Source organism: Ailuropoda melanoleuca, chromosome 2 (assembly GCF_002007445.2).
Source record: "Ailuropoda melanoleuca isolate Jingjing chromosome 2, ASM200744v2, whole genome shotgun sequence".
NCBI lineage: Eukaryota > Metazoa > Chordata > Mammalia > Carnivora > Ursidae > Ailuropoda > Ailuropoda melanoleuca.
The window spans coordinates 71,488,596-71,513,024 of NC_048219.1; the positions used below are offsets into that span (position 1 = coordinate 71,488,596).

The following is a 24,429-nucleotide window of genomic DNA, read 5'->3' on the forward strand; positions in this document are numbered from 1 at the left end:
CATAAAATGTGCTGTTATTAACAGTGAATTTCATCATTTTAAACACATCAGCTGATTCAGGTAGTTCTCCCTAAATTTGGATTTCCTTTAGAGCCTAAACTACAAAAATGAATTGTTTTATACAAGAGTATCCGTAAATAAGACAGATTAATTCTTATCTGCCTTCATTATAGTACACATGATGTCTAGCCAAAAACCACCTGCCATTTATTTCTTCTGATTCTGGTCTGCGTGGAGTCAGGAAACATCTTTCAACTGCTCTACACCACACTAAATTTAGATTCTTCATTTACAACTCTGCAAGATGACAAACTCTCCCTCCATTATGTATGCATCTCCCGGCCCGCAATCTACAGGACTATCAGAAACATCATCCATCTTTCCTTAAGCAGACTTTATTTCATCCCTTCTACCCTTTCACTAATGTTAATAGCTGAATCTCAACTTAAAATTTTGATAGAAGCAGCTACTCATCCCCATGTCCTATGTTTGACTTGGCATGATCTTGTATTTAGCCTACACCCATACCCTCAACTTTTATTATAATTCACTGAATCCATCCTTCCTTATTCAAAAGCCAATTTATGCATCTATTTTCTGGTTAGAAGCCATCCTTTTTTACGGCAACTCTGGTCCACACACAAGATGATGATGATGGTTCACTGAAGACTTATCACAATTCTACAAAGTAATTTAGGACTACAAATTCATCTAATCTTCACAAAATATTGTGGTTACCTTCTTTTCAGAGGCTTTGAGGTGTTAAATAACTTAGTCAAAATCATGAACTAAACACATAATAGACTTGAATTCCCAGCCCAATTCTGACTGGCTGAAGCTGGCAGCCCTAGTTGACTCTGACACCCTTAACTTCCTTAATCTTCACTGATACTTTTCTTATTATTGGTTAAGCCAGTAAATACATGTGCATCATCATAATAAGAGGAAATGCATTCAATTCTGCTTATACTTCTACCTACTGCTCCACTATTTTTTAGCCACATGGCTTACTGGGGTAGCTCTACGTGTACCGAGCCTATTCCTTTATCATCCGCCTTCTTTTGAATCCCACTGTAATTACCCAGAGGTCACAAATGCCCAACAGGCCAAGTCCCCATCTCTCTTTTTGCTTTTACTCGGCTTTCAGTAACCTTGATGTTTTACAACATTCAACAAAGGAGACTCTATTCTCAGGCCTACATGATGGTGTGCCCTGGATACATTTTGTATCACTCTAGGGTTCCTTTTTTTTTTTTTTAAGCATTTTTATTTAAGTTCCAGTTAGTTAATATATAGTGTAATATTGGGGTGCCTGGGTGGCGCAGGCGTTAAGCATCTGCCTTCGGCTCAGGGTGTGATCCTGGTGCTCTGGGATCGAGCCCCACATCAGGCTCCTCCGCTAGGAGCCTGCTTCTTCCTCTCCCACTCCCCCTGCTTGTGTTCCCTCTCTTGCTGGCTGTCTCTCTCTGTCAAATAAATAAATAAAATCTTTAAAAATATATATACATAGTGTAATATTAGTTTCAAGTGTGCAATATAGTGGTTCAACACTTCCATATATCACCCAGTGCTCATCATGACAAGTGCCCTCCTTAACCCCCATCACCTGTTTGACCCATCCCGCCCACCTCCCCTCTGGTAAGCAGTTAAGTAGTTAAGAGTCTATTTCTTGGTCATGGGCTCTTTTACTCTACCTCTCTCTTATTTGAGTTTTTCAAAACTCCCACCATAATGATTCCCCCTAAAGGAGCATCCAAACTTTTATTCTCCTCCCTCAATATTGCATCACATGGGAATTCAACAATATGCCTCTTAACATTGCTCTTATTGTAAATAACTCTCAGATTTACAATTTTGACACTGATTGATTAATTTGAGGATAGAGATTAGGCCACAGTATTGCCGTAAATTGGTCATGTGGATAGTCCATGTTTTCTATTTTCTTCCTTCTAAGAAGGTAGATTGGTGGTTAAGTTAGCCAAGGACTTGCCTTCCACAGACCCTCCATCTTATCTTTTTTTTTTTTTATGCAAGCCCTAGCCTACTAATAATTATATAACATTTTTATAACACAAGTTGCTCAGAGAAGTTAAGATCCCAAATTTATATTTGGATTTAGGAAGAGGTAAAAGACTGCACTTAATAGCTTAGCCAACATTTTCATCAGTTTTTGCTAAACCTCTGCATGGAGGTCTACGGGTACTTTACCCTAACACTTGTATAACCATTTTATGCTCCTATCCCTAAATAGACACCTTCTTCAAAAATACTAACGAATACAGTGAGCTGCACTTGGTTGTTCTCAATAACTATTTGTTGAACAACAACAAAAAAAAATAGAATGAACATCTTGGAGTTTTTGTTGGTGGTGGGAAAAATTGAGAGGACAAATGGGCAGAGCATCTCTTTCCCCTTCTTAGTCATCATATCAACAATCACCAATGAAACTTAAGCCCAAATCTTAGCTCTTACAAGGGAGGCCTTCTGTCAATAATATCTCCTCTATTTCACAAAATTAATTTCTCCTTATCACTTTCAGTACTTTTCCATATTATTCTCTTTGCTTTAGTATTTTCCTTCTTTCTTCATAATACCAAGATATTTAACCACTTTAAAACCCAGCATTTCAATATATTACCTTCACAGAATCCTTGACTTCTCTAATTAGTATATTCTCAATTTGTATAAGAAGAAGTATATATCTTTTTATTCTGTATGCATTCTTCACTGTGATGGGCCAAGATATGGGTGCCCTGGATTTATTAGTGAACTTGTATGAGAAGGCTTAAATCTGTCTTTTCTGTCCTCTTCTCATGTACAACATACTATAAAAGTTGGTGGGAGGTTACAGAGTTTGTAAAAAGGGGGCAAAGAATAATTTTTTCATAGCTGTTAACAACTCAGAAAATAAGTCTACATTTTCAACATATTTACTAAGCTGGAAATATATTACTTTAAAAATTTTCTCAGCGATTAAAAGTGCTTTTTTGTCTCCAAAAATCTATCTACAGATGCTATGGCTCCATTCTAATATTCTAATATTTCTGAAAGGTAATAGATTACAGAGAGCAAGCATTTTAATTTGGAAACACCTGAATAATATCACAAACAGTAATGAAAGGAAATGCATAGACAATGAAAGCAACTTCCTAGAACTCAAGTCTTAGTAATAAAACAGTATTTTGTAAATTACAGGTTTAAACTAGATTATATATATTAAGACTTAAATGTATACAAAAGTATTGAACTCCTATTTTTATGTATTATGGTCAACCATTTTATCCATATTTACTGAATGAGTTTGTGTTTTAATCTTGGAGGATGAGAAATTTTTAAGAAAATTAATATGATTAAATCAAAAGCAAAGACAGAAACCAAGAAGAAATCTTGACAAAGAAACATAAGCCCAATGAATAGAATATAGCCCACAATCATTTAAAAATAAAATTTTTAAATTCAATAAATATAAGATAAAATAATTTGTTAGATGTTTCCCATCTCATTCACTGTAGATCAAAACTCAAATTACATGAGAAGGGCAGCCACTTTCTATGGGTTTCATTTACAGACTTTGGAAATACTGGATATGAAGTTGTAATACAAGAGGTGGGAAAAGTGCATACTTTTCTAATAAAAAGCAGCAAAGTATAGTTTTAATCAAAACTCCAATTTTATTTTTTTAAAAGGAGCAAAATCAGAAGACTTTTACATTAATAATATCCAACTCCCTCACAGGTCTTAGAGTTTCATAAAGTGTGGGAAAATGTCATCTCATTTAATTGAATTTGAAATTTTCTCTATTATAAATATAAAAAGAAGTGTGTTTATATGCCAGACACATATGCAGAGAAGGCAGTGGAGTATGAAGAGCTAATATCCTTGAATAAAAAGTAATAACTTGTGCAGAATGGCAGTATAATATATTTTCTCCTTGAAATTACTTACAGGAGCACCTTTCTCTCCAGCTGGACCGGGAGGACCCTGGGGGCCCGGACGCCCTGGCAAACCAATGGGGCCAGCTGTACCTGCCGATCCACGTTCTCCTGGTGAGCCCTAATACATGGGGGGAAAGTATTTTGTTATTAGTAGTGGGAAAAAGTGATACTGGCTTAAGAATCACTTATTTCATAGTGGAATCTTTTAGTATAGTAAATAATGCAAAAGTCACTTCAAGACAATTGGGAGGTCTCAAATAGGAACGGTTGTACTCATTATTTGAATGATTAATTTCTAGCCCCAATATTAAACATAGATATTAAAGTTAGGAAAATATTGATAAGATGAAAAATTTTAATTTGTATATCTTTAATATTTTGCAGATACCATTCTTTATTAAGTGTTCACAACTGTTCACAATGCTTTATAAAACATGAATCCAATAAATGACTTATGTGATTTTTCTCCCTGTATTATTATGGACTGGCAGAAGAATTTCTAGACTAATAGTTCTCAAAGCGATTTCTGGGTTTCACCTCAAACTTGCCGAATCACAATTTCCAAGTCTTAAAAATGAGTTCAGAAATCGTCACTGCATTAGACTACGAGTATAATATTTTTACAAAGTAAAGTTTGATAATCACTATCCCAGAGTTTGGACTTTTTCCCAGAAAATAAGTCTTCAAATTTATCTTAGAGTCTGACAGGGATCGTTGGATTTTATTACAAACACTGGCAAGATAATTCATATAATTAGGTATGTCCAATTGAGTTTCAAAGAAGATGCCATATATTTTCAACTAATTTGCTTTAAAAAATACCTAATATGTAAAATTAAAGAAAATAACTGTGGATACTGCCTTCATATTAATTCCATCTATCAACAATTTAAGAAATCATTATTTAAAGGAAGAATAAAAGAAATGCAGACACATTTACTAAGTCATGTAAAGCTCAAGTATAACCTATTTACTATTTCCATTTTTATTTAATAAAAAATAACAAAACTGTCGTCTTTGGATTAGATTCCTAGACGGGTGGTTAAGTTACAATTTATCATTTTCTTTCATGCTTGAAATAAATCCGAAATATTAGGAAATAGGATTATTAATAGTTCTCTTTAATAAGATATTTAGATAACATCATTTCAAAACTCATAGAAGAAATGACTTCTAAAAGCTGGAAAATACAATATTTTTACCCTTACTTTCTAAAATTATACTTCCCATATAATTGGAAATCTTTTCTTTGTACAAATATGAAATACTGACTTTGTTCTAATTTATATTTTATGAGGTAGAGAACCGATTATGTGTAAACACAAGAACAGTGATAATAATGACAAAAATCTGTATTGACATAGTGCTTGACAATTTACAAATCCATTTCACATTCATTTTGTCATTTTATTCCCACAAACGTTCCATACAGTTGATATTGCAGTTGTAGTCCATCAGCTGTAAAGGTGAGAAACCTGTAGCTGGTCATAATCATGTAGCTAGTCAAAAGAAACTCTGACCTTGGGCTCCTTCCTGTGTTTTCTCTACAAAGCCACCCACTGCTTCTCTCTAATGGAGACATCAATGATTCCCAGGGGTTATTTAATTGGAATATCTTCAAATTCAATTTTATTGAAATATTTTGATACAAAAGATTACAAAAATATTTACTACTCAATTTCCTGATAGTATTTTTCTGGCTAAATTCACAAGGTACAAAAAATAGTTTTTATTTAGCCAGGTATCTGAATGCTAACACAATTAAAATGAATTAAGAGAATACAGATTTGAGACTATTGGTAATAATTTAAGAGTAACACTAGAAAAAGTTATTTTGTATTTCATTTTTGTTTTGTTTTGTTTTGCAACCATTGCTGTAGTTTTTTTAAATTTCAGGGTATCTTAAACTTAGGAGATGGAAATAATTTGGAGAAACTTTACTAAAAATATGGTTAAAGAAATCATGAAATTTAAACTTGATATAAATAAAAGTGGCATTTTTACACTATAATAAGTATAGTTTTAAAAACAAACCCAGGAATTGTTCCTCAGTTGTATAATAACCAAGAACTGTGTGAAAATTAAATTTTTACTGATTAAATATTTTAAATACTAGAAGAAACAAAGGAAAATTGCAGTTAGTATTTTTTTTTTTAGATAATAAACATCTACCCTCTGTCAAAATGTTTTTTTGAAATCTAATCAAATATTTATATGGAAAAAAGTCAACCACAAGTGGTGTAAGTGTTAACCAGGTAAAAGACATTGGATGAATGATTTCAGAAGCCAGTGCAGAAGAGAAAAATAGAGTAGAGTCCTCTAAGTGTTTTTGCATTCAAGAGGTACTGCCCTATAAGTGAAAGGAATGTAAAGATTTGTCTCTAGACAGAAAGGAGGAGGAAGGAAGAGGGAGGAGAACAAGAGGAATAAGAGCAAAGACCCTGAAATTGAGAGAAATGCAAAGGTGTTTCCTGAATTACAAAGAGAGAAGGAAAAAGTTCAGTAAAGAAAGCACATTTTTTTGTAATAGAAAAATATCAACAGAAGACAGTATACAATGTGACATCCCTAAAGATAAATCTCTACTTATCTGAAAAACTGGTGCAAACAACATGATTGCATTACACTTCCGTTTTAACATTTTACTTGTAAAATCTCAAAAAAGGATTACTACCCATTGGCATTATCAAATCTAAACTAAGCCTCCAATTTAAGTGCTGAGATATTTTATTTGTAATTGACTATGCAAAAAGAGAGGCAATTTTGATTTGTCAGGCCACTGAAATCTTTCTCTTTAATTCTGTGTTACCTTTAAACCCCAACTGTTGGAAGACTACCAGAGGAAGATGTCACATTAGACTATGTTGAGGTAAATAGCTATGAGACTGGAATGATTAATGGGGAGATTCAATAGGAAGCCGAAATGTATATTAAAAAACTTACTATTTTCCAATTATCAAGCCTATTAAACAATTATTGTGTTAAGTACTCTGCGTATGCAATATAATTTAATTCCAATACAGTTTGCTTATTTTTCAGATAAAGGCCATAAGGGCCTGATGTGCCATGATCTATACAAAGATTTTTCTAAGTACTGAGTATTTCATAAATAAATGCAGAGAAAAAAAGAATCCCTGATTGTATTACTCTAATTTATACATATTGTGCTAAATTTAATAAGTGGGAGAAGCATAGTCATTTACGACCACTTCTCCCAGAATGAGTTCATATTCGTTGAACACCCTCTAAAATCAGAAAACGTGAAAGAATTTATAGCAATAGTTATGTCCTTTGTCCAAATAGTCATTCTCTGTCATTGATATCGTTCATTTAAACTTCTTTAAACAACTCATTAGAATCTTCGCTTTTTGTCACTGTTGCTTAGAAATTTATTTTTAATTTTCAACAACAAAGAATTGTATTTAGTTTTGAGAACTATTTAACATGTGTGAGACTTTATCATTATGTTCCACCTTTGGTTTTAGAAGCTAACTCTTCTTTCTTATTTACAGAACTCGAAACAGTTTGGGTAAATGCTTCTTTTTGAGAATATATTTATCCTTGATCTTCCCTCAAAATACTCATACACACACACTCGAAAATTTTTTTTACTTTATATTTTAGTATGTAACATGCAAGTTATTTCCTCCTAATACATCATATCTCTCATTGTCCCTCTAATACTATATGCATGCTATTACCTCTGAGTGGTTGGTCACTCTTACAGTCTACCTTGGGAAGTCCTTGGTCTTTTCCTGTACTATTAAAATTTTAGCCATTCATTAGGCCCAGGATAACAACCATCTTTTCTAAAAGTTGTATTATTCTGAGAATTTAAAGCATGAGACATCCGTCTAAATATTCCTTACACAATTTACCATAGTATGCTAGGTTTTCTACCATTATTTTCTGAAGGAATTAATGTAGTATTTGGCCTGAATTTTGTCCTGTAAATATCTCCATGATTTCTTCATTGATACTTCCAAAGCATAAAATACATACTAAATGCATCAAATAACTATAAATAGCAGTAATAAATATAAGAATATGATAATAGAGTTAGAGATGTGCAGTGGTCTTTCTACAAAATATGTGAACATGATAGATAATGTTAAAAAATTTAGGATCTAAATGGATTCATGTGTAGTCAATAGAAATTTCCCAAATTTGCATTAGAAAGAGCATCATTTGAATATATTTCCCTAGAAAATGTGGTATAAAAATTAAGAGAAATATATATTTCTTTAGCTGGATACATTATGTCTGACAAATTATGTGAAAATAACTAATGGTCTTTACTTAAGAATGCTTATTAATTTTCTAGCAAAGTATGTTTAATATTTAAAGTTAATCAAATAAAATGTTCTTGTATATCAAGTAGAGAAAGAATGCTGATTTTAATCAATGACAATGTTTATAGTTTGTAGATATTATATGCTATTTTTTATGGCAAAGCTTAACTATTTTAATTACTCCCTTGGAGCATTCATAAGATTAAATTTCAGATTGCCATCTTACTTGTGGAACTTGCATTAAAATTAACAATAAAAACATATTAGTTTCCTGCAGTTAAAATATTGCTCATGATCTTGTCACAGCTCATTAACTTTGAAACAGTGGATGAAAACAACAAGAGGAGACTTTTGGATGTATATTTGTGCCCTAAAGTATAACTGTGATTTCTTTTTCCATTAGTTATTTCAAACATTCTGTAAATCTGGATATTTTTAATAATAGCATGCTCTGCAATGATTTTGTTTTATACTTCCATAAATGAAAAGTGAAAATCTCTGATGATACCTACCTATTAAGCAAATGATCTTATGAACATGTAAATCTTTTAAAAATATTCCCAGGCCAACTTTTAGAAGAATAAGCCTTATGAATCCTTTAGTTCCCAACTGAACCACTGGAGAAATCTCATTATAAAAAAATAAAAATTTAAACCCCATATTAAAAAGAGAACCTATTTGCACATTCTCAAAAAAATATAGTTAGAATCTATTTTCTTGTGACACTGACTGGGAATACAAAATGTGTTATGCTAGGTAGCACCCCTTGAGAGACTCATGTTTCACATGCATTTTTTTTTCCCATAAAGAGTAGACATTTATAGTGATAGAAAGTATTGCATAGCTCTATAACTGGCTATAGTAAAGAGCAGAGGGCTTTATAATTGTCAGATAAATAAACATTTACATTTAAAAATAAATACATTTGGGCTCACACATAGATTAAATGGATAATGATCAGCTCTACAAAGGTAGGATTTTTGCTTATTTTTTTCATTGGCCTCCAGAACTTTGAGTAGTTACCTGAACGTAGCAGACCCTAAGTAAATAAGTGTGTCTGTTGTGTGTGATCTTTCCTTTTCCAGCACTGGAACCACCAACATTTCCATCTTGAGCAAACACACTAACCACTCAAAGGCTCACATTTCTCATCAATAAAATGGGGATAGAAATAGTTTGTCCCCAAGTTTTTGTGGTATTTAAGATACCTCTAAAGTTCTTTGAGCAATATCTGTCTTAAAAGTATGAATGTAGATCTTAGAGAACCATACATGAACAACTACATATTTCAAAAACAGATATGCAATTTCAAATGAGTGTAAAAGTAAAATTTTATAGAAGAGAAAACTAAGATCCAGAAGTCTACATGGTTATGTTAAAAGACAGGTAGAGAGTTTTCCACAGAATGATGTCTAATCCTAATTTAAACTGTTGGTATACTCATCTTTTATAACCATGACGGATATTTTACACATTAGAATTGCCTAATTGGAAAGAACTCACAGAAAAAGGGCTAAAAACTATAGAAATATCATTTTCCCACCCCATGATTTAAAAAGCAATGGGGACATGGCAAATTAAACATTTTTCAAATGCATTCAGTAGGTTGTCTTTTTGTTTTATATTTTCTTTGCTGTTCAAAAGCAAAGGCAATAGTATATGTTGACTTGAATGAATTATAATGACCATGACATCATAAAATATTATTTATTTATTTATTCTGTTATTTTAATACTAAATATTAACCACTATAAGTCACGTGTTTTCAACTGAAAGGTAGACACATAACTGCTTTTAAAATGAGAAATTTGCATTTCTTTCTATAGTTAAGTAACTATATTAACTTTATGTTAGATTAATCCTCTTCTGCAGCCCCTTCCTCTAAACTTTACAATTAAAATCCAAGAGGGAATAGTATCAGTTTATGTTCTTGGAGCAAAAAGAACAGTGTGGTTATTTCTTTAACTCTTCACACACAGGAGAACACCCAGATGAGTATTTCCTGTTATTTTCACTGGGTGTTTCATACGCCAAGGAGCATTTATAAAGTAAATGAAAGTGGTAAACAGAGAAATCACCTCATCAGCATTCAGTTAAAAGTCAGCCCACTAGAGAGAAGTTTTATAGAAGAGAAAACTAAGATCCAGGTTATATGTTATATCTAAAGTCATACTGTTAAAAGAAGGGTGGAGATTTTTTCCACCCTTTTTGTATTCAGAAGTATAAACACAAATTTTTATGAACTAAAGCTATTCGAGTAGAAGGAGGGAAAAAAATCTGCCCCTTCTTTTAAAGCCAACTTGACCGTCATGGCAAAACAAATTGAGGAAATTCCCACTGCCCAGATTACATGTATCTTAGATCATACAAACCAAAAAGTCAGATAAAATATCAAGCATTACCAGAACTTAAAGCATAACGATTAAGTCAAAGTCCTGTAATATCTCAATCTTTGGTTATTGATCCCCACTCTCTATACTTTGCTCATCCCTGGTTGGATGTCATAATAGGTTACCTGGATTTCACAGAGAAAATGTACTCTATTTTAAAGAGTATAGTATATGATGAATTGGTCAGTAGGTATAATCCTGCTTAGAATTTATCTATTCCCTGGATCAAGGACTAGGTAAAAGCCAGTGAAAAGACGGTTCACTGGAATAGGGCATAAAAACAAAATTAGAAAAAAAATAGGAATTATGATAGGAAAGACATATAAACTCCTAAGAAAGAAATGACAAGAAAAAATAATAGCACATAAAGAGGAAAAGAGAGTCAGAATGATCAGGACATAGTCATGAAATAGAAGTTACAGGAAAGGGGTTAAGTATGTACGGCACAATTTTGAAATCTTGGATGTTTACCTTTGAGAAGCTAGATATCTGACCCCCTCTCACACATTTTCTCCATATCAACTCCTACCACTCTCAGAGGAAAAAATACTGTTGTAACAAAAGAGGTTGTAAGAAAAAGAAGGTGCTTTTACTAAATGCACCATTCTATTTTAATCTCCTTATTTTTAGAGAAAGAACTATTGGCAAGAAGATGGTTCCATATCAGAAAAAATATAGAGAGGAGAGGTTATTTAGGGAATTCATTTTCCTTGATTTTGTTTTGTGAAAATGTAGGTAGTAGGTAAAATCTGAGAATTTGCTTGCCTAATATGTTTATATATATTGTGTGTTTACATAAATACAGAACGTTTACTCAAGTTTATTTCAACATGTGAGAAAAATGCTTCACTGCCTTCCTTTCTTCTTTTCAGTCCTTTGTCGCTTTCCGCTTTCTGTGTGTGCATCGAGACATCCACTTAGTGAGTAAACCCCCTGAGATCAGAAAACATGCCTGTGCTTTGATTGGCATCTATTACCAACTCTTGTGTACAACATCAGGCATACAGTGAGCACTTGGTTTTTGCCAAACTTTAAAAGCCCAAAGTTACATCACCCCATTGGGATCTTTTTGTTTGTCTTCAGTGGGAGCACGAAAAACTGTTTCTTAACACACAATCTCTTCAAGTAGCACAAACTTTAGAAAACTTAATTTTCATTGATAAAATTGATTTTTATTTATAGCTATAATTAGTACATTAAAAAAATCATTGTTCCCATCTTGTCTTCTTTGTGCTGTATTATTTTAATATATTACTTACTATTTATTATGTTATTTTATCTATTTCCTATCTGTTTTCTTCAGTATTCCATTAGCTCTTTGCAGGAAATATCTATTTAATGAATCCATATAACTTGATCTTAATAGAGTATCTGGTATATTCAGATATTTATTTAATTATAGTTTTTTGTAAGAAAAGATTTTAGCATCTTACAGGGAAGACATAAAATATAAGATAATATAAATTAAAAATAGAAAAGAATAAAAAGTAATAGACAAGAAAAATAGATAAGCAAGTAACTTTTTATTAGCAAAAGATAGAAGCAATAATATTATTTATCTAAATATGCATACAAAGGACCAAGGTTTTTCCCAACCTCAGGCCATGATCTACTCAAGGGTTGTGAAATCAATGTAATGGGTCTTGTCCAGCACTTCTAAAAATAATTGTAATAAAATATAATAGATAATATTAAAGTACATCACATGTATTTTCTGATAGAACTGAATTCAAAAAGCTACAAAAACAGATATAAAGCAAAACAGAGTTGTCTTTTTTATTGGATCTCAGCTTTAACTCCATGATTTTTGTAAGTCAAAGTCAAAAGAGAAATTGGCTTCACAATTCATAACAGTTAAAAGGGGAAAAAAAAAGCTAGCTAACTGCTCAAGAAATTACAAAGATTTCTAAGCTATGATTAATAAGATTTCTCCTAAGGCTATTCATAACGAAGGCTCTGCATCAAGCAATCTCCCATATCTTCAAACAGATCCTTTTGGTTGATATAATGCTACATATCATAGTTCCTCCAAACATAAGCCAATGACATCACAGCTGGACCTAATAGAGTTTCAGTAAACTCACTTCTGTACGATTTCATAGAAATGTGAGAGAACTAGCCCGAAGTATACTTCTGACTAAATGGATTATGAATAAAGAGAATGGATGTCAAAAATATTTATAAATAAACAGATGGGCACAAGGATGGATGGATGACTATGAATTATTATATTTTGCTTTGTATGGATCAGAATATGTAAAAATAGTATACAAGATACATAATTGTGACGATACATAATTGTGACATGTACAAACTTCAAAAATCTCACTGTGAGCAAGAACTGCTAATTGATAAAAGCTCTGTTTAGGGCTTTTAGTTTTAGTTCATCAATATCCTGTAGAATGAGAAAATTTATTTCTCTAGTAATCCAGAAACACACAGCACACCTAGGCTCCTTGAACACTGTATTCTAGGCTTAAGAAGCTGAAGATTCAATAGTGTACTGAAAAACATCTATAGTCATTAAGGATTCAACCTGTACATCTGTTTGAGCAGTCTGAACTTTCATTCCTTTAAATTAAGCTATGGTTATAAAAACCACATATAGGAGTACTAAAGTCAGTTAGCTGTGATATTAACTCCTATAATTCTCTTCCTTTTGAAAAATATTGTTCATAGCAGTAGAGAAGGATCAAGAGGACTTGGGAAAGTGCAACTGAGAGAGAGAGGGGTAAAGAAGTAGAGAGGTGGAGAGAAGGACAGGAAGGGAGAGAGAGAGAGAGAGAAGAACACTTAATCAAGCAGATTTTGCGGAGAGGTACACATATCTGGAAATGAGTTTGTGTAATGTGTTATCACCACGTTTTATTTCCAAAGGACTATGCACTTGGGTAAGTTGTTTACCTTCTCTAAGCCCCAGATCCTTTGCCTTTAAAAATGGAATGATAATATCTACTGCTTCAGGCAGCCAAGAACCAAATCAAATAAAGATTATAAAGTTCCCTGCATTAAGAGTTGAAAGAATAAACACTTCTAACATTACTTCATTTCCCTTTCCTATTTCCTTTACCCTTCACATTCTTTATTCACATTTTTTCTGCAGAGAATCCATCACTTTAATATTTCTTCTTTAATATGAATAACCAAAATCTCCATCCCTCTCTGTTTTTAAGAATTTCAGTCTTGCACTTACCATGACTTGGTCAATATCTCAAAGGCAAAGTTAATATAGATGGATATAAACTCAGACCCATCTACTACAGAATCAAGAAGTTTTATGGGATATTTGTATACCTTTATCCCTTATGACTTAGAATCTCATGGTCTCTCACCGACTGACCAGATATATTCCTCTGATATATTGATATCACTCTTTGATCAACATTGCAAAATAGAACTTGTTATCTTCCTTGCTAAAGAAGTCACCATTCCTGCCTGATTCCTTGTGTTTACTATCAATTGAAAGGTAACAGCATACAAAGTCTTGAATCTCAAAAGATTAGAATTAACATGAACAAATTTTCTGGGAAAGTTATGGTTTACATCTAGAAAATCAAGTCTTCTTTTAACCTTTTCGTTTGGAATAAAACTTTTTCCAATCAAATTTCACATGTACATAATTGTTTTAGATGGAGTAAACCAAGGTTTGTTTAAAACTTGTTACCAGGAATGCCTGGGTGGCTCAGTCAGTTTAGAATCGGACTCTTGATTTTGGCTCAGGTCAGGACCTCAGGATCGTGAGATCGAGCCCTATGTGGGGCTCAACGCTGGATGTGGAGCCTGCTTAAGATTCTTTCTCCCTCACCCTCTGCCCTCCCCAAAAAAGATAAAAAACTTGATACAAAGTATAAGTCATCACCATATATCTCTTTACTATATTTTATAGCAATTAAAGCAATAGCACAAGGAACTAATACATATGAATGATGTCTTTAGTTGTTTGGGGTTTTTTTGCATCAGCTTTGAGGAAGAGTTTCAATTGGTTGATGCATACAGAATTGGATATGTGAATTTATTATAAGAAAGGGTGTTAATTCAAAATAAATAAACTCACAGTGAGCCTCTGTGGAGCATTTCTATTAGCAAAGTAGAAAAGCCTTTTAAAATATTTTGTGACTGCTGAGAGGTTCTGGGTTTCCACGTGAGAGTGTTTTGTCTTTGTTGTGGTTGATCCTGACCAGGTAAAATTGCTCTAGCCATGGAAGGCATCACTAAACTGTCAGTTCTCACAAGGACACAAGCTTGAGGTCATCACTCAGTTTTCATCTTTCCTCACTGCCACCATCCAATTAGTAATAAATCCTTCTCTCCTGCCTTCCCCTTGTTTGTTACAACGGCCCTGTCCTTCGACTTCCCACTGGCCTCATCACTGGCTCACTCATATCATCGCATTGATCACTGAGCTTTTATGCTCATCAAGCCTCTCCCATTTCTGTTATATATTACACACTAATAATGATATTTTCCCTAAAATTAATTTTTTACTGCAAAAGACTGTATTTGATTTTTTTCCTCCTCTTGCTCCAAAAACTTCAAATCTTCAACTTACTTCAACTTACTATTTTAGGACTTCAATAATCATATGCCATATTATACATCTGCTTTAGCTTTAAATTATGTAAATACATAGCAGAGTGCTTGGATCCTAGCGAGAATTTATCAAATTTTAGTTCTACTCCCAATGTTCTCCACTTTGGTAAGATTAGATATTCCCTAATACCTTATTTTTTTTTCTTGTTCTTAAATGATCTTGCAATCTTCTGCCCTCTGTGAAGCCACATCCTGCAAGATCTTTTTGCTGCTTTCTCTTCTTTTCCTCCCGCCCTTGCAGAATTAATATTTATTGTCTGTATGTCATTAGGCATTTAATCATTGACTGTCTTATACTGCTGTTTAGTGTTTGGTGTGTTTCTTTTTGAAATGGTTTATCTTAAAGTCACTTAAAAGGGATATATTCCATGGAACTTAATTGGACATAGGGAGGTAAGTAGTAATTGCTAAATAAATGGTATTGAAGCCAACTAAATAAATATTAGCTTTTCATATCATATTTAATATGTAATTCTACATGTGGTCAGATAGTTGTTGATTACCATTCTGTTAAATTATATCTCCTATATATACTATGCACCCTACAAATATATAGATATTAACTGTCCCAAATACCTGGGATAGCATTATTTGATTGGGCCCTAAAAAATTACTTGAAACAATGTAATCCTTGCAGTCATGATTCAGGTTTCACAGATAAAATAACTTGATCTTAAAATACATATATATTTTCTTGAAATAAAATCACTTTAGATCCTGCAGTTCTGATTAAATGGATTGCATTGTGTGGAATAGTTTGAAGATTCTATGCTCAAACAAAAACTTTTGTCGTATTCAGCTGTTGTTTCTGCTAGTGCTACCAGCACTAACTTACGAAGATATTTTTAAATGTTCTACATAATTGTATGCCTATAGAAGGCCAAATATAGTTACTGAAATACTTATTTTTCCTTTTAAAAAATCTTTACCGTATGTCCACACCTACCTTAATCACTGTAACATGACATTTATGTGATCTGCACATGAAATATGTTAATCAATCTGCCAAAGATTATAATGCCATGTTCTCAGTCTCAGTTATGCTGTATACACTTAACTCCAATATCAGGCTTTCTGATCATTTAAATAGATAGATATGGAAAGATTACTGTGTGCCAGACACTCTGCCTTGATGTACTAAAATAACACAGAAACTCACAGTCTGCTGAGAGAGACAACCAATTATATTCCAATGTAATTTCTAAAATACAACCCATAACAAAGAGCACAAAGGGTGAAGAAATTTCACCAATAGATGAAATGGAGACAAATTGTCCAGAGATGACTTTATAGAGATTTAACATTTCAGCCTCATCTTTTTTGGGTGAGTAGAATTTTTGTCAATTAGAGAAAGGGAAAATATGGTTTCCTGGAAGAAGGGGAAAAGTAAATAGTATTCTCTCTGCAAAATATAAAAGATTATGGCAGTTTGAGAAGCATGAAGTTCAGTGCATTAAATTGGGTAGAATCAGAAGGAGTCAACAAGGCAAATAAAACAGGCTATGGTGAATGGGACCAAGCTGTGAACTCATTGGTCATTATGAAGAGTGTGTTTCTGAAGGAAGCATGGGACCATGAGCCATAGAAAAGCAGAGGGAGGGCATAATTAAGGATGTGCACCTGTAATTCTCAAACCAGTGGGCAAAACTGAAGAGGCTAAGGAAATGGAGTCAGGGACATGCAGTAAGACACTACCGAGCAAGGAGAGACAGGAGAGAGTCTGAACAAAGGCGGTAGCAGTGGTGATCAAGAAAGGGGGTCAAAATAAAGAAACATTTTGAAGGGGGTCTAATATGATGTCAATATTTTGCGTAAGGAAGTTGAGAGAGGATTTAAAGCCACTTTCAGCTATTCAGCTTGGTGAAATAAGATGAAGAATGAGATGAGGCCACTAAAATTGGTGGTTTAGCTGTTATTGGTAACCCTTCTGAGTACAAGTAAGAACAAAGTTGAACTCGTGGGCAAAAATGAAGGCTGCATGCAATTGCTTTCAGAGGGATTGATGTATATCTCAAGAAAGGAAAAGGTGAAGTAAAAATCTGGTATTTGCTCATTTGCCAATTATTTTGTAAGGTTACACTAAGTAAAGCAATCTGGATAACACATAAATGAATATACGCCTTTCCCGCTTAGGAGAGTTTTTAAAAGCATTGACAAAATTCAAGTCTCATCAAGTACTCACAATAAGACAAATTATGATTTATTTCCTTGAGTATTTAAAAAGCAAGCTAGCTCCTTTTACCTCCTGAAAGTAGCAGTGGAGTAAATATTTCCAATCGTCTAAACTCCTCTGTTTCTGCACTCATTAGTGCATGCAATTAGTAGAAACCAGGCATTGACTGATTTGATTGACGTGTGTTTATTTTCTCTCCTACACACCGTGGGATCACAGCATGAGAGTAATGAAAGAAGAGCTATAATTTGCAACCAAGGGTAGCACGGCTATTTATTATAATCATACTTACAACTGGACCCGGTGGGCCCTGGGGACCTTCTCCTCCTTTCAGTCCAGGTGCACCCTGGGAAATGAGAATAAAAACAAAGAAAATGAATCAATGTTGACTTGAATATAAATAGGAAATGTATGATTGATAAAATGAAGATGGTAAGAAGTGTTTTTAGACGCAAATATACATTGCTATATATATTATGATAATCAATGCTTATGCTTACGCATCTCCCCTTAATTACTTATGAATTTTATTTAGTTAAGTCCTGAGAAAAATGCTTCTGATAAGCAATCTCATTTACATGCTTTATCTATATGTTGATTATACCTGAGCTCCAGGAAGACCTCTTTCACCTGGGAAACCACGTAGTCCTGCTGGTCCATCTTTCCCTGAGATACCTTGAGGACCTGGGTCACCCTAAAGAATATAATACACATCAATCACAGAGTAATTTCTACATTTTTCTATACTCAAAGCTGTTATTGCCTCTAATGTGAAAGTAAAGCCTAAATGTCATTCAAAAATGAGAATATTGTGTGGAATGCCATATACATTAAAATGAACAGACCACTACTTATATTTAAGACTGTATATAAATGGGCAGTGTTCTGGTCAATGGAGCTAAGTGGGCATATGTTATTGTTTAGTCACACTTTGAAGTACAATAAGCTGAATATTTTACTGGTATATCTTTCTGATCCATTTAAATACTATGCTAACACGTAGAGACTCTATGGACAGGTGATGAGAAGCTACAGTGAAAAGTAAATAGATGTTTTCAGCCAAGAAGATTCCTTGAGAGTGTCATACCTTTGCACCTTCTTTTCCTGCAGCACCAGGAAGACCTTGCTCACCAGGAGGGCCCGGAGGGCCAGGATGTCCTCGTTCACCTATCGGACCAGTCTCGCCAGTTGGTCCCTAAATTGGATCAGCAAAACCTCATTAAATTACTCTTTTACTTTTGGCAAGGATAACACAAACCCCAAAGAAGTAGTACTCCCTTTCGCAGAAATTTATCATTCTTATTTACTTCCATGCTGTCCTACAAAACAAAAAGCAGCGGATCTGGGAGGAGTTGGAGAAGAATAAGTGTTGTCCTTGGTTAGGACCTCATTTACATAGGTAAATTCAAAGAGCTATTTTCTTTGTTCACTACCAGAAGTGCTTCGGAGTGAGACCAAAGTATTGTTAAAAACTGCAGGTTTTCACTAGTTTCATCCCATTTCTTCTTTTTATATAAGATGCCAAATGAGGATAGGAGTAAAAGAGACATTGGTAACACATTGGTAGATACCCAATGAATCACTGCTTGATAATAAGCCTCGGTCCCCTGGAACCCAAACAACCAAAGCAGTTCTCCTTGGAATTTCCACGACTGGAGACCTCTCTATAGTTAATTTATATTCATTTGACAAAGTCTAGGGAATGTAGCAGGGAGATCCTGCAGGCCGCGAGTTTGGGCTGGCAGTTCCTCCCGGCCAAAGGCTGTAACAAATAACCCGCTACCTTAAATTGCTGCAAATGCCAAAGTGAAAAATGTCGGGTCATTTATGTGTCCCCTGAGTGGTGCTGTTCTGTGGTGCTAAAGTTTAATGAGCTTTCAAGTATAAATAGAGAATGTCACCAGTTACTCTCTATCTCCACTTAGAATAAAGCAAAATGAAGGATTTAAGTTAAAGACATATAAAGGGAAAGTTTCCAGATGCTAAGGTTGTTAAACAGTGGAATGTGTTGTTGAAGTTGTTTATGCATTATCATTCCCTGTTATTTCTCTAAAAATGCAACAGATTCTTAACCTCTGGTCTTGGATAAAGAACATATCTGTCTCGTATTTGACTGTAAATTTCTAGGTTTAAATTCTTTTAATTATATATTGCTGAAAGTCCCCAATTTATCATTAATGTACAAACATTCCACCCCCAAAGGAATTTTTCTTGGATATCTGATCACTGGAATTTCAGTAGTAAGCAAGGTAAAATTGATCCTTAATTTAATGGCTATCACCATTAAGACAAAAATGAGCAGTGATTCACATGACTACAAAAAATGGAGTAAATATCAAATATCATGATCAATATTGTTCCTATTAAATCACTTATTTTGTCCTAACATGAAAATTAGGTTACTGAAATCAGGAATTGGATTTTCTCTCTTAAAAGAATCAATAAAGAAAACTAACTCAATGGAAATGCATCCTCAGTAAAACACCTGATACTTTAACAACAACAATAACAACAAAGATCTCAGAAGCCAGATGTCTGCATTAGGCAGAGATGAATTTTCAAAGGGGTAAGGACCTGAAATATTGTTAAGCCCCTTGATGTCTACATTCTAGTTGGACTTTAATTCCATTTCTATTCATGGATATTGAATATAATAGGAATCATTCTTTAAGTTATATTTTTTCACAGAAAATTGCCATGAAGTTGCGTGAAATGAAAAAATAAGGGTAGCTAATTATTGAAGGAGTATTTCTTCTTTTTAAATTAAAACTGGTAAGCAGTTAAGAATTTTTCAGCACAGAGGCACCTGGGTGGCTCAGTCAGTTAAGCAACTGACTTTTGATTTTGGCTCAGGTCCTGATCTCAGGATCATGAGATCCAGCCCCACATGGGGCTCTGCGCTCAGCACGGAGTCTGCTTGAGATTCTCTCTCTCTCTCTCCCTGTGCCCTGACCCTCACTTGCTAGCATGCTTTCTTTCTAAATAAATACATAAAATCTTAAAATAAAAAGAGTTCTTCAGCACACACACACAAAAAGTACGCAAGTAAAAAATCACTCATGCTACATTTTTCTCATATAAAAGAATAAATAGCATTTCCCTTGGTTCAGGATTCATCTCTGGAATTAAATGATTAATCACTCCAAGAATTCTTCATTTTTGCCTCTGTTACACATATTCCTAGAAAGAAGATGCAGTTTTTTGTTTCTCTGCTTATATGTATGTTTGGATGTGCACATTTGTGTGTTTGTGTGTGTGGCTGTATTTGAGTCACAAAGTCTTAAGAACTAATTATAGGCTGAGAAAAAAACTATTTAAAGCAATTAAATAATTAAAACACTTATTCAACTGCTCTTGCTCTTTTGCTATGATTTGTGATTAGCAGGGGTGAAATTCCAGCTGAGTAAACTAAATGTGCTCTTTCCATTCAATACCACTTTGCCAGAATAAATATTTCCTATTCTCACAAATTATTCTATAATTCAGTCTACTGCATCAATTTTTGAGGCTCCTTCTGCCACCTATGTTGAAAAGCTATCTGTCTCTATCATTATTTAGACATATTCAAAGATTACAAACTAATATTTTATCATTGATGGAAATCATTGTTATAAAGACAAAAATCTTAAACATGAAATACTCTACTAATATTACAATTTAAGGAAAAAAATCTGTGTTCAAAGCTTTATATTATATTTCTAATATATTATACATCTAAATCTAATTTATACTCAGAAATCTGGAGTCATTTTGTATTTGAAATTCTGGGGAAAGATGATGGTCAATCTTTCTAATAAAGCATTTTGGTTTTCGCAGGCAATACTGTGGTCAGGCTTTCATGTTAACTTCATTGTGAATTTTCTGACTTAATTTTCATTGTTTCTTTTATTCTCTTTCGTTTATGCAGTCAACTGAAAAATCTCTTCAGTTAAGTAATAGTTTGCTAAAGTTTATTAGAGGTAACCCAGTTGCATTTATTTAAATGTGATGTAAGATCTAAAATACATCATTTTGAATCATAATAAAATGGGCAGATTTTATACAGCATAGAAAAGATGAAAATATAAACAGGAAAATAAATCTTATTAGAGATATAAAGTAAATGGACATACCTGTGGTCCAACGACACCCCCTGGCCCTGGGGGGCCAGTCTTGCCTTGAAATCCCTAAGGAAAGAAAGCATAACCTGTTAAAGTTATACATGACAAAAGCATAAGTTAAAATTTGGTAAGATAACTCACATTAAAACAAAGTCACTTTTTGGCTAAAAATACTTATTTTTTAAATTTATTTTATTTTATTATTTTTATTTCTTTATTTTGGGAGGGTAGGCAGAAGAAGAGGGAGAGAATCCCAAGCATGAGCTGAGCATGGAGCCGGACGTGGGGCTCAATCTCACAACCCTGAGATCACGCCCTGAACCAAAATCAAGAGTCAGATACTTAACTGACTGAGCCACCCAAACACCCCTAAAAATACTTATTTTTTAAAAGCTTAAATATGAGTTATTCTATTCCACTGTTCTTTAAAATTCTAAATTTACCATCCTCACTATTTCACATTATGGTCCAATGATTACTTTCAATAAACTTAAAAGAAAAGAAGACAATGGGACGAGATTAGAGGGAAAACGTATTCTGAGCCCTATTCCACTTGGTCAAACAACAGCGAGAATTTTAATGTAAGAATGTTTATGGATGAAATAAATGATGATGTAGACATTCTTGAAACAGTCCACTGGTTCTATATACAGAGATAAATCTATCGTCTGTGATATTAATGCATTTCCCTTTCCTGCATTCCAACATAAAATAAAAGAATAGAATCAAAACAAAATAAAAACAAAAATAAAACAGGATGTAGAGTACATTTGTAAAAAGAACACTGTGCCTAATTAGCAATCATTTCAGCATTTTATCAGTATTCTTTCTTAACCCCCCCCCAATGCAGTTACAAATGTGCCTTGTAAATAATGCAGCCATTAAGATAAAATCTGGTAGATGTAAGCAGCAGGTAGTCACTAAACAAAGCCTTTGAGCATATATTTTGGTGTCTATATTTCTCTAGACTCGTGGGTTATTCATTTGTATGACTGTTTTATGATGGGCAAATTTCTTTCTCATGTAAGTTAACTTACATTTAACAGTTGGAGAAGTAGCTTCAAAATACGGGGAGAAAGACCTCAGAACTGAGTTAAAGCAAGTAGTGTCTACAAAAGTATTCACGGCAACATGAGACTGGAAATAATAAGATTGAAAAGCAAAGGGCAGAAACTGTAGTCCGGTGTTTGTATCTCAACCTTCCAGATAAGTGATTAAATTATTTACAATAACAAAATTTTATAAGTAGGAAAAAGGAAAAGAACCTGTATTTGTCATTTAATTGACATTTCAGGGAAAGAAAATAGAGTCCTTCTATTTTTTAAATCTATTAATTCTTGAGAGCAACAGAGTTTGTCTTGAGAAACCACTTTTAATAGCAAAACAGGGGCACCTGGGTGGCTCAGTCAGTTAAGCATCTGTCTTCAGCTCAGGTCATGATCTTGGGGTCCCAGGATCCAGCCCCTCCTAGGGCTCCCTGCTCTGTGGAGAGCCTCCCTCTCCCTCTGCCTGACACTCCCCCCGCTTGTGCTCTCTCTCTCTCTGTGTCAAATAAAGAAATAAATAAAAGCTTTTAAAAAATATTTTAAAAATAGCAAAACAAATTAATACAAGGGGAATATATCATAGAATATGTTTTACATTCTAGCCATGCTGATCTTCTAACCTTTCTCTGAATAGCCATACACCACATATTTGCATAGCTTGTTCCCTCTGTCTGGATTATGCCTTCTCCCAATTTCGGATCACTAAGTTTGACATGAAGATACAAATGCAATACTGAACTTGGAAAAAAAAAAAAAAAAAAGGTCTTACAAGGTTTTTTTTTTTTCCCTAGTAACTGTGAGAGCAAGAACAGCATACAAAAAATTATTGTAATAATAATTAATGAAAATCAAGTGATTAAAAATCAATGCTTAATTAAGGAAATTCTGTGAAAAATGTGGAAAGAGAAAACCTTAGGTGTTAGGATATCTGAGTGGGTGACTGATTTGGGAGGAGCTGGAGGACAGCACTGTTTATATGTCTGTTCCTTTAATACGTTCAGAGTATTTGCAAATATCCAATAAATGTGACACAAATAAACCATGTATAAGAAAATTTTGTAGTTCACAGTGGAGTGTGCTTGTTCAATATTGTCATATAATAAGACTATACTTGCCACTTAATTTTAGAATAACAAGTTAAATTATGTTTTTCAAAGTCCCTGAAAACGGAGATCAATTTGCTACATTCGGTCTGCTGTAAGACCCAATAAAAATGTTAACTCCTATTCTGATAATCTGTAGGAGACTAAGTTAATTTTAGGATGACTGTAGGATTTGGCAGTGTGTTCCTGAGACAAATTTGCGTTTTTTTTTTCAGTATAACAATTTATTTTAAATTTTTGCCGGTGGCCTTAAAAAGCTTTGAATTGTAAAATGTCAGAATGAAACTTCAATTCAAGGATTTCTCACTGGGGACAAATTTCAAATATAACAAAAGAAAATAAGGTGACACATATATAGCAACATACAGCTGCTCTAGTTTCTGACTCTTTCTTGTACAAGGCAATCCTTTGAATCCCATTCAGCACAGAACAAGGTGAGAAAGAAAGGTTCCTGAATAGAGGATGATTCACTCTTGCTCTCAAAAGTGGATTTGAGGGGCTCCTGGGTGGCACAGCGGTTAAGCATCTGCCTTCGGCTCAGGGCGTGATCCCGGCGTTATGGGATCAAGCCCCACATCAGGCTCCTCTGCTATGAGCCTGCTTCTTCCTCTCCCACTCTCCCTGCTTGTGTTCCCTCTCTCGCTGGCTGTCTCTATCTCTGTCGAATGAATAAATAAAATCTTAAAAAAAAAAGTGGATTTGAAATCAGGAATACAATTTTCCAGAAATAATTCTAGGCTTTGTCTATGAGAAACTACTAGAGGAAAGTATCCATCTTAGAATCACTAGTTAATATGCTA

The 24,429-nt window shown here is 33.8% G+C and overlaps 1 protein-coding gene across 2 annotated transcripts in view; it reads right to left on the reverse strand.

The window, feature by feature from the left end:
- Positions 1–24,429, reverse strand: part of COL11A1 (collagen type XI alpha 1 chain) — a 188,127-nt gene that overhangs the window by 46,129 nt on the left and 117,569 nt on the right. For both annotated transcript variants that reach the window (XM_011224596.3, XM_011224597.3), the window contains exons 38-42: positions 21,493–21,546; positions 18,468–18,575; positions 17,985–18,074; positions 17,673–17,726; positions 3,946–4,053 (exon numbers count right to left, since the gene is read on the reverse strand). In XM_011224596.3, coding sequence (XP_011222898.1) covers positions 3,946–4,053; positions 17,673–17,726; positions 17,985–18,074; positions 18,468–18,575; positions 21,493–21,546 — 414 coding nt within the window. The remainder of the gene's footprint in view (positions 1–3,945; positions 4,054–17,672; positions 17,727–17,984; positions 18,075–18,467; positions 18,576–21,492; positions 21,547–24,429) is intronic.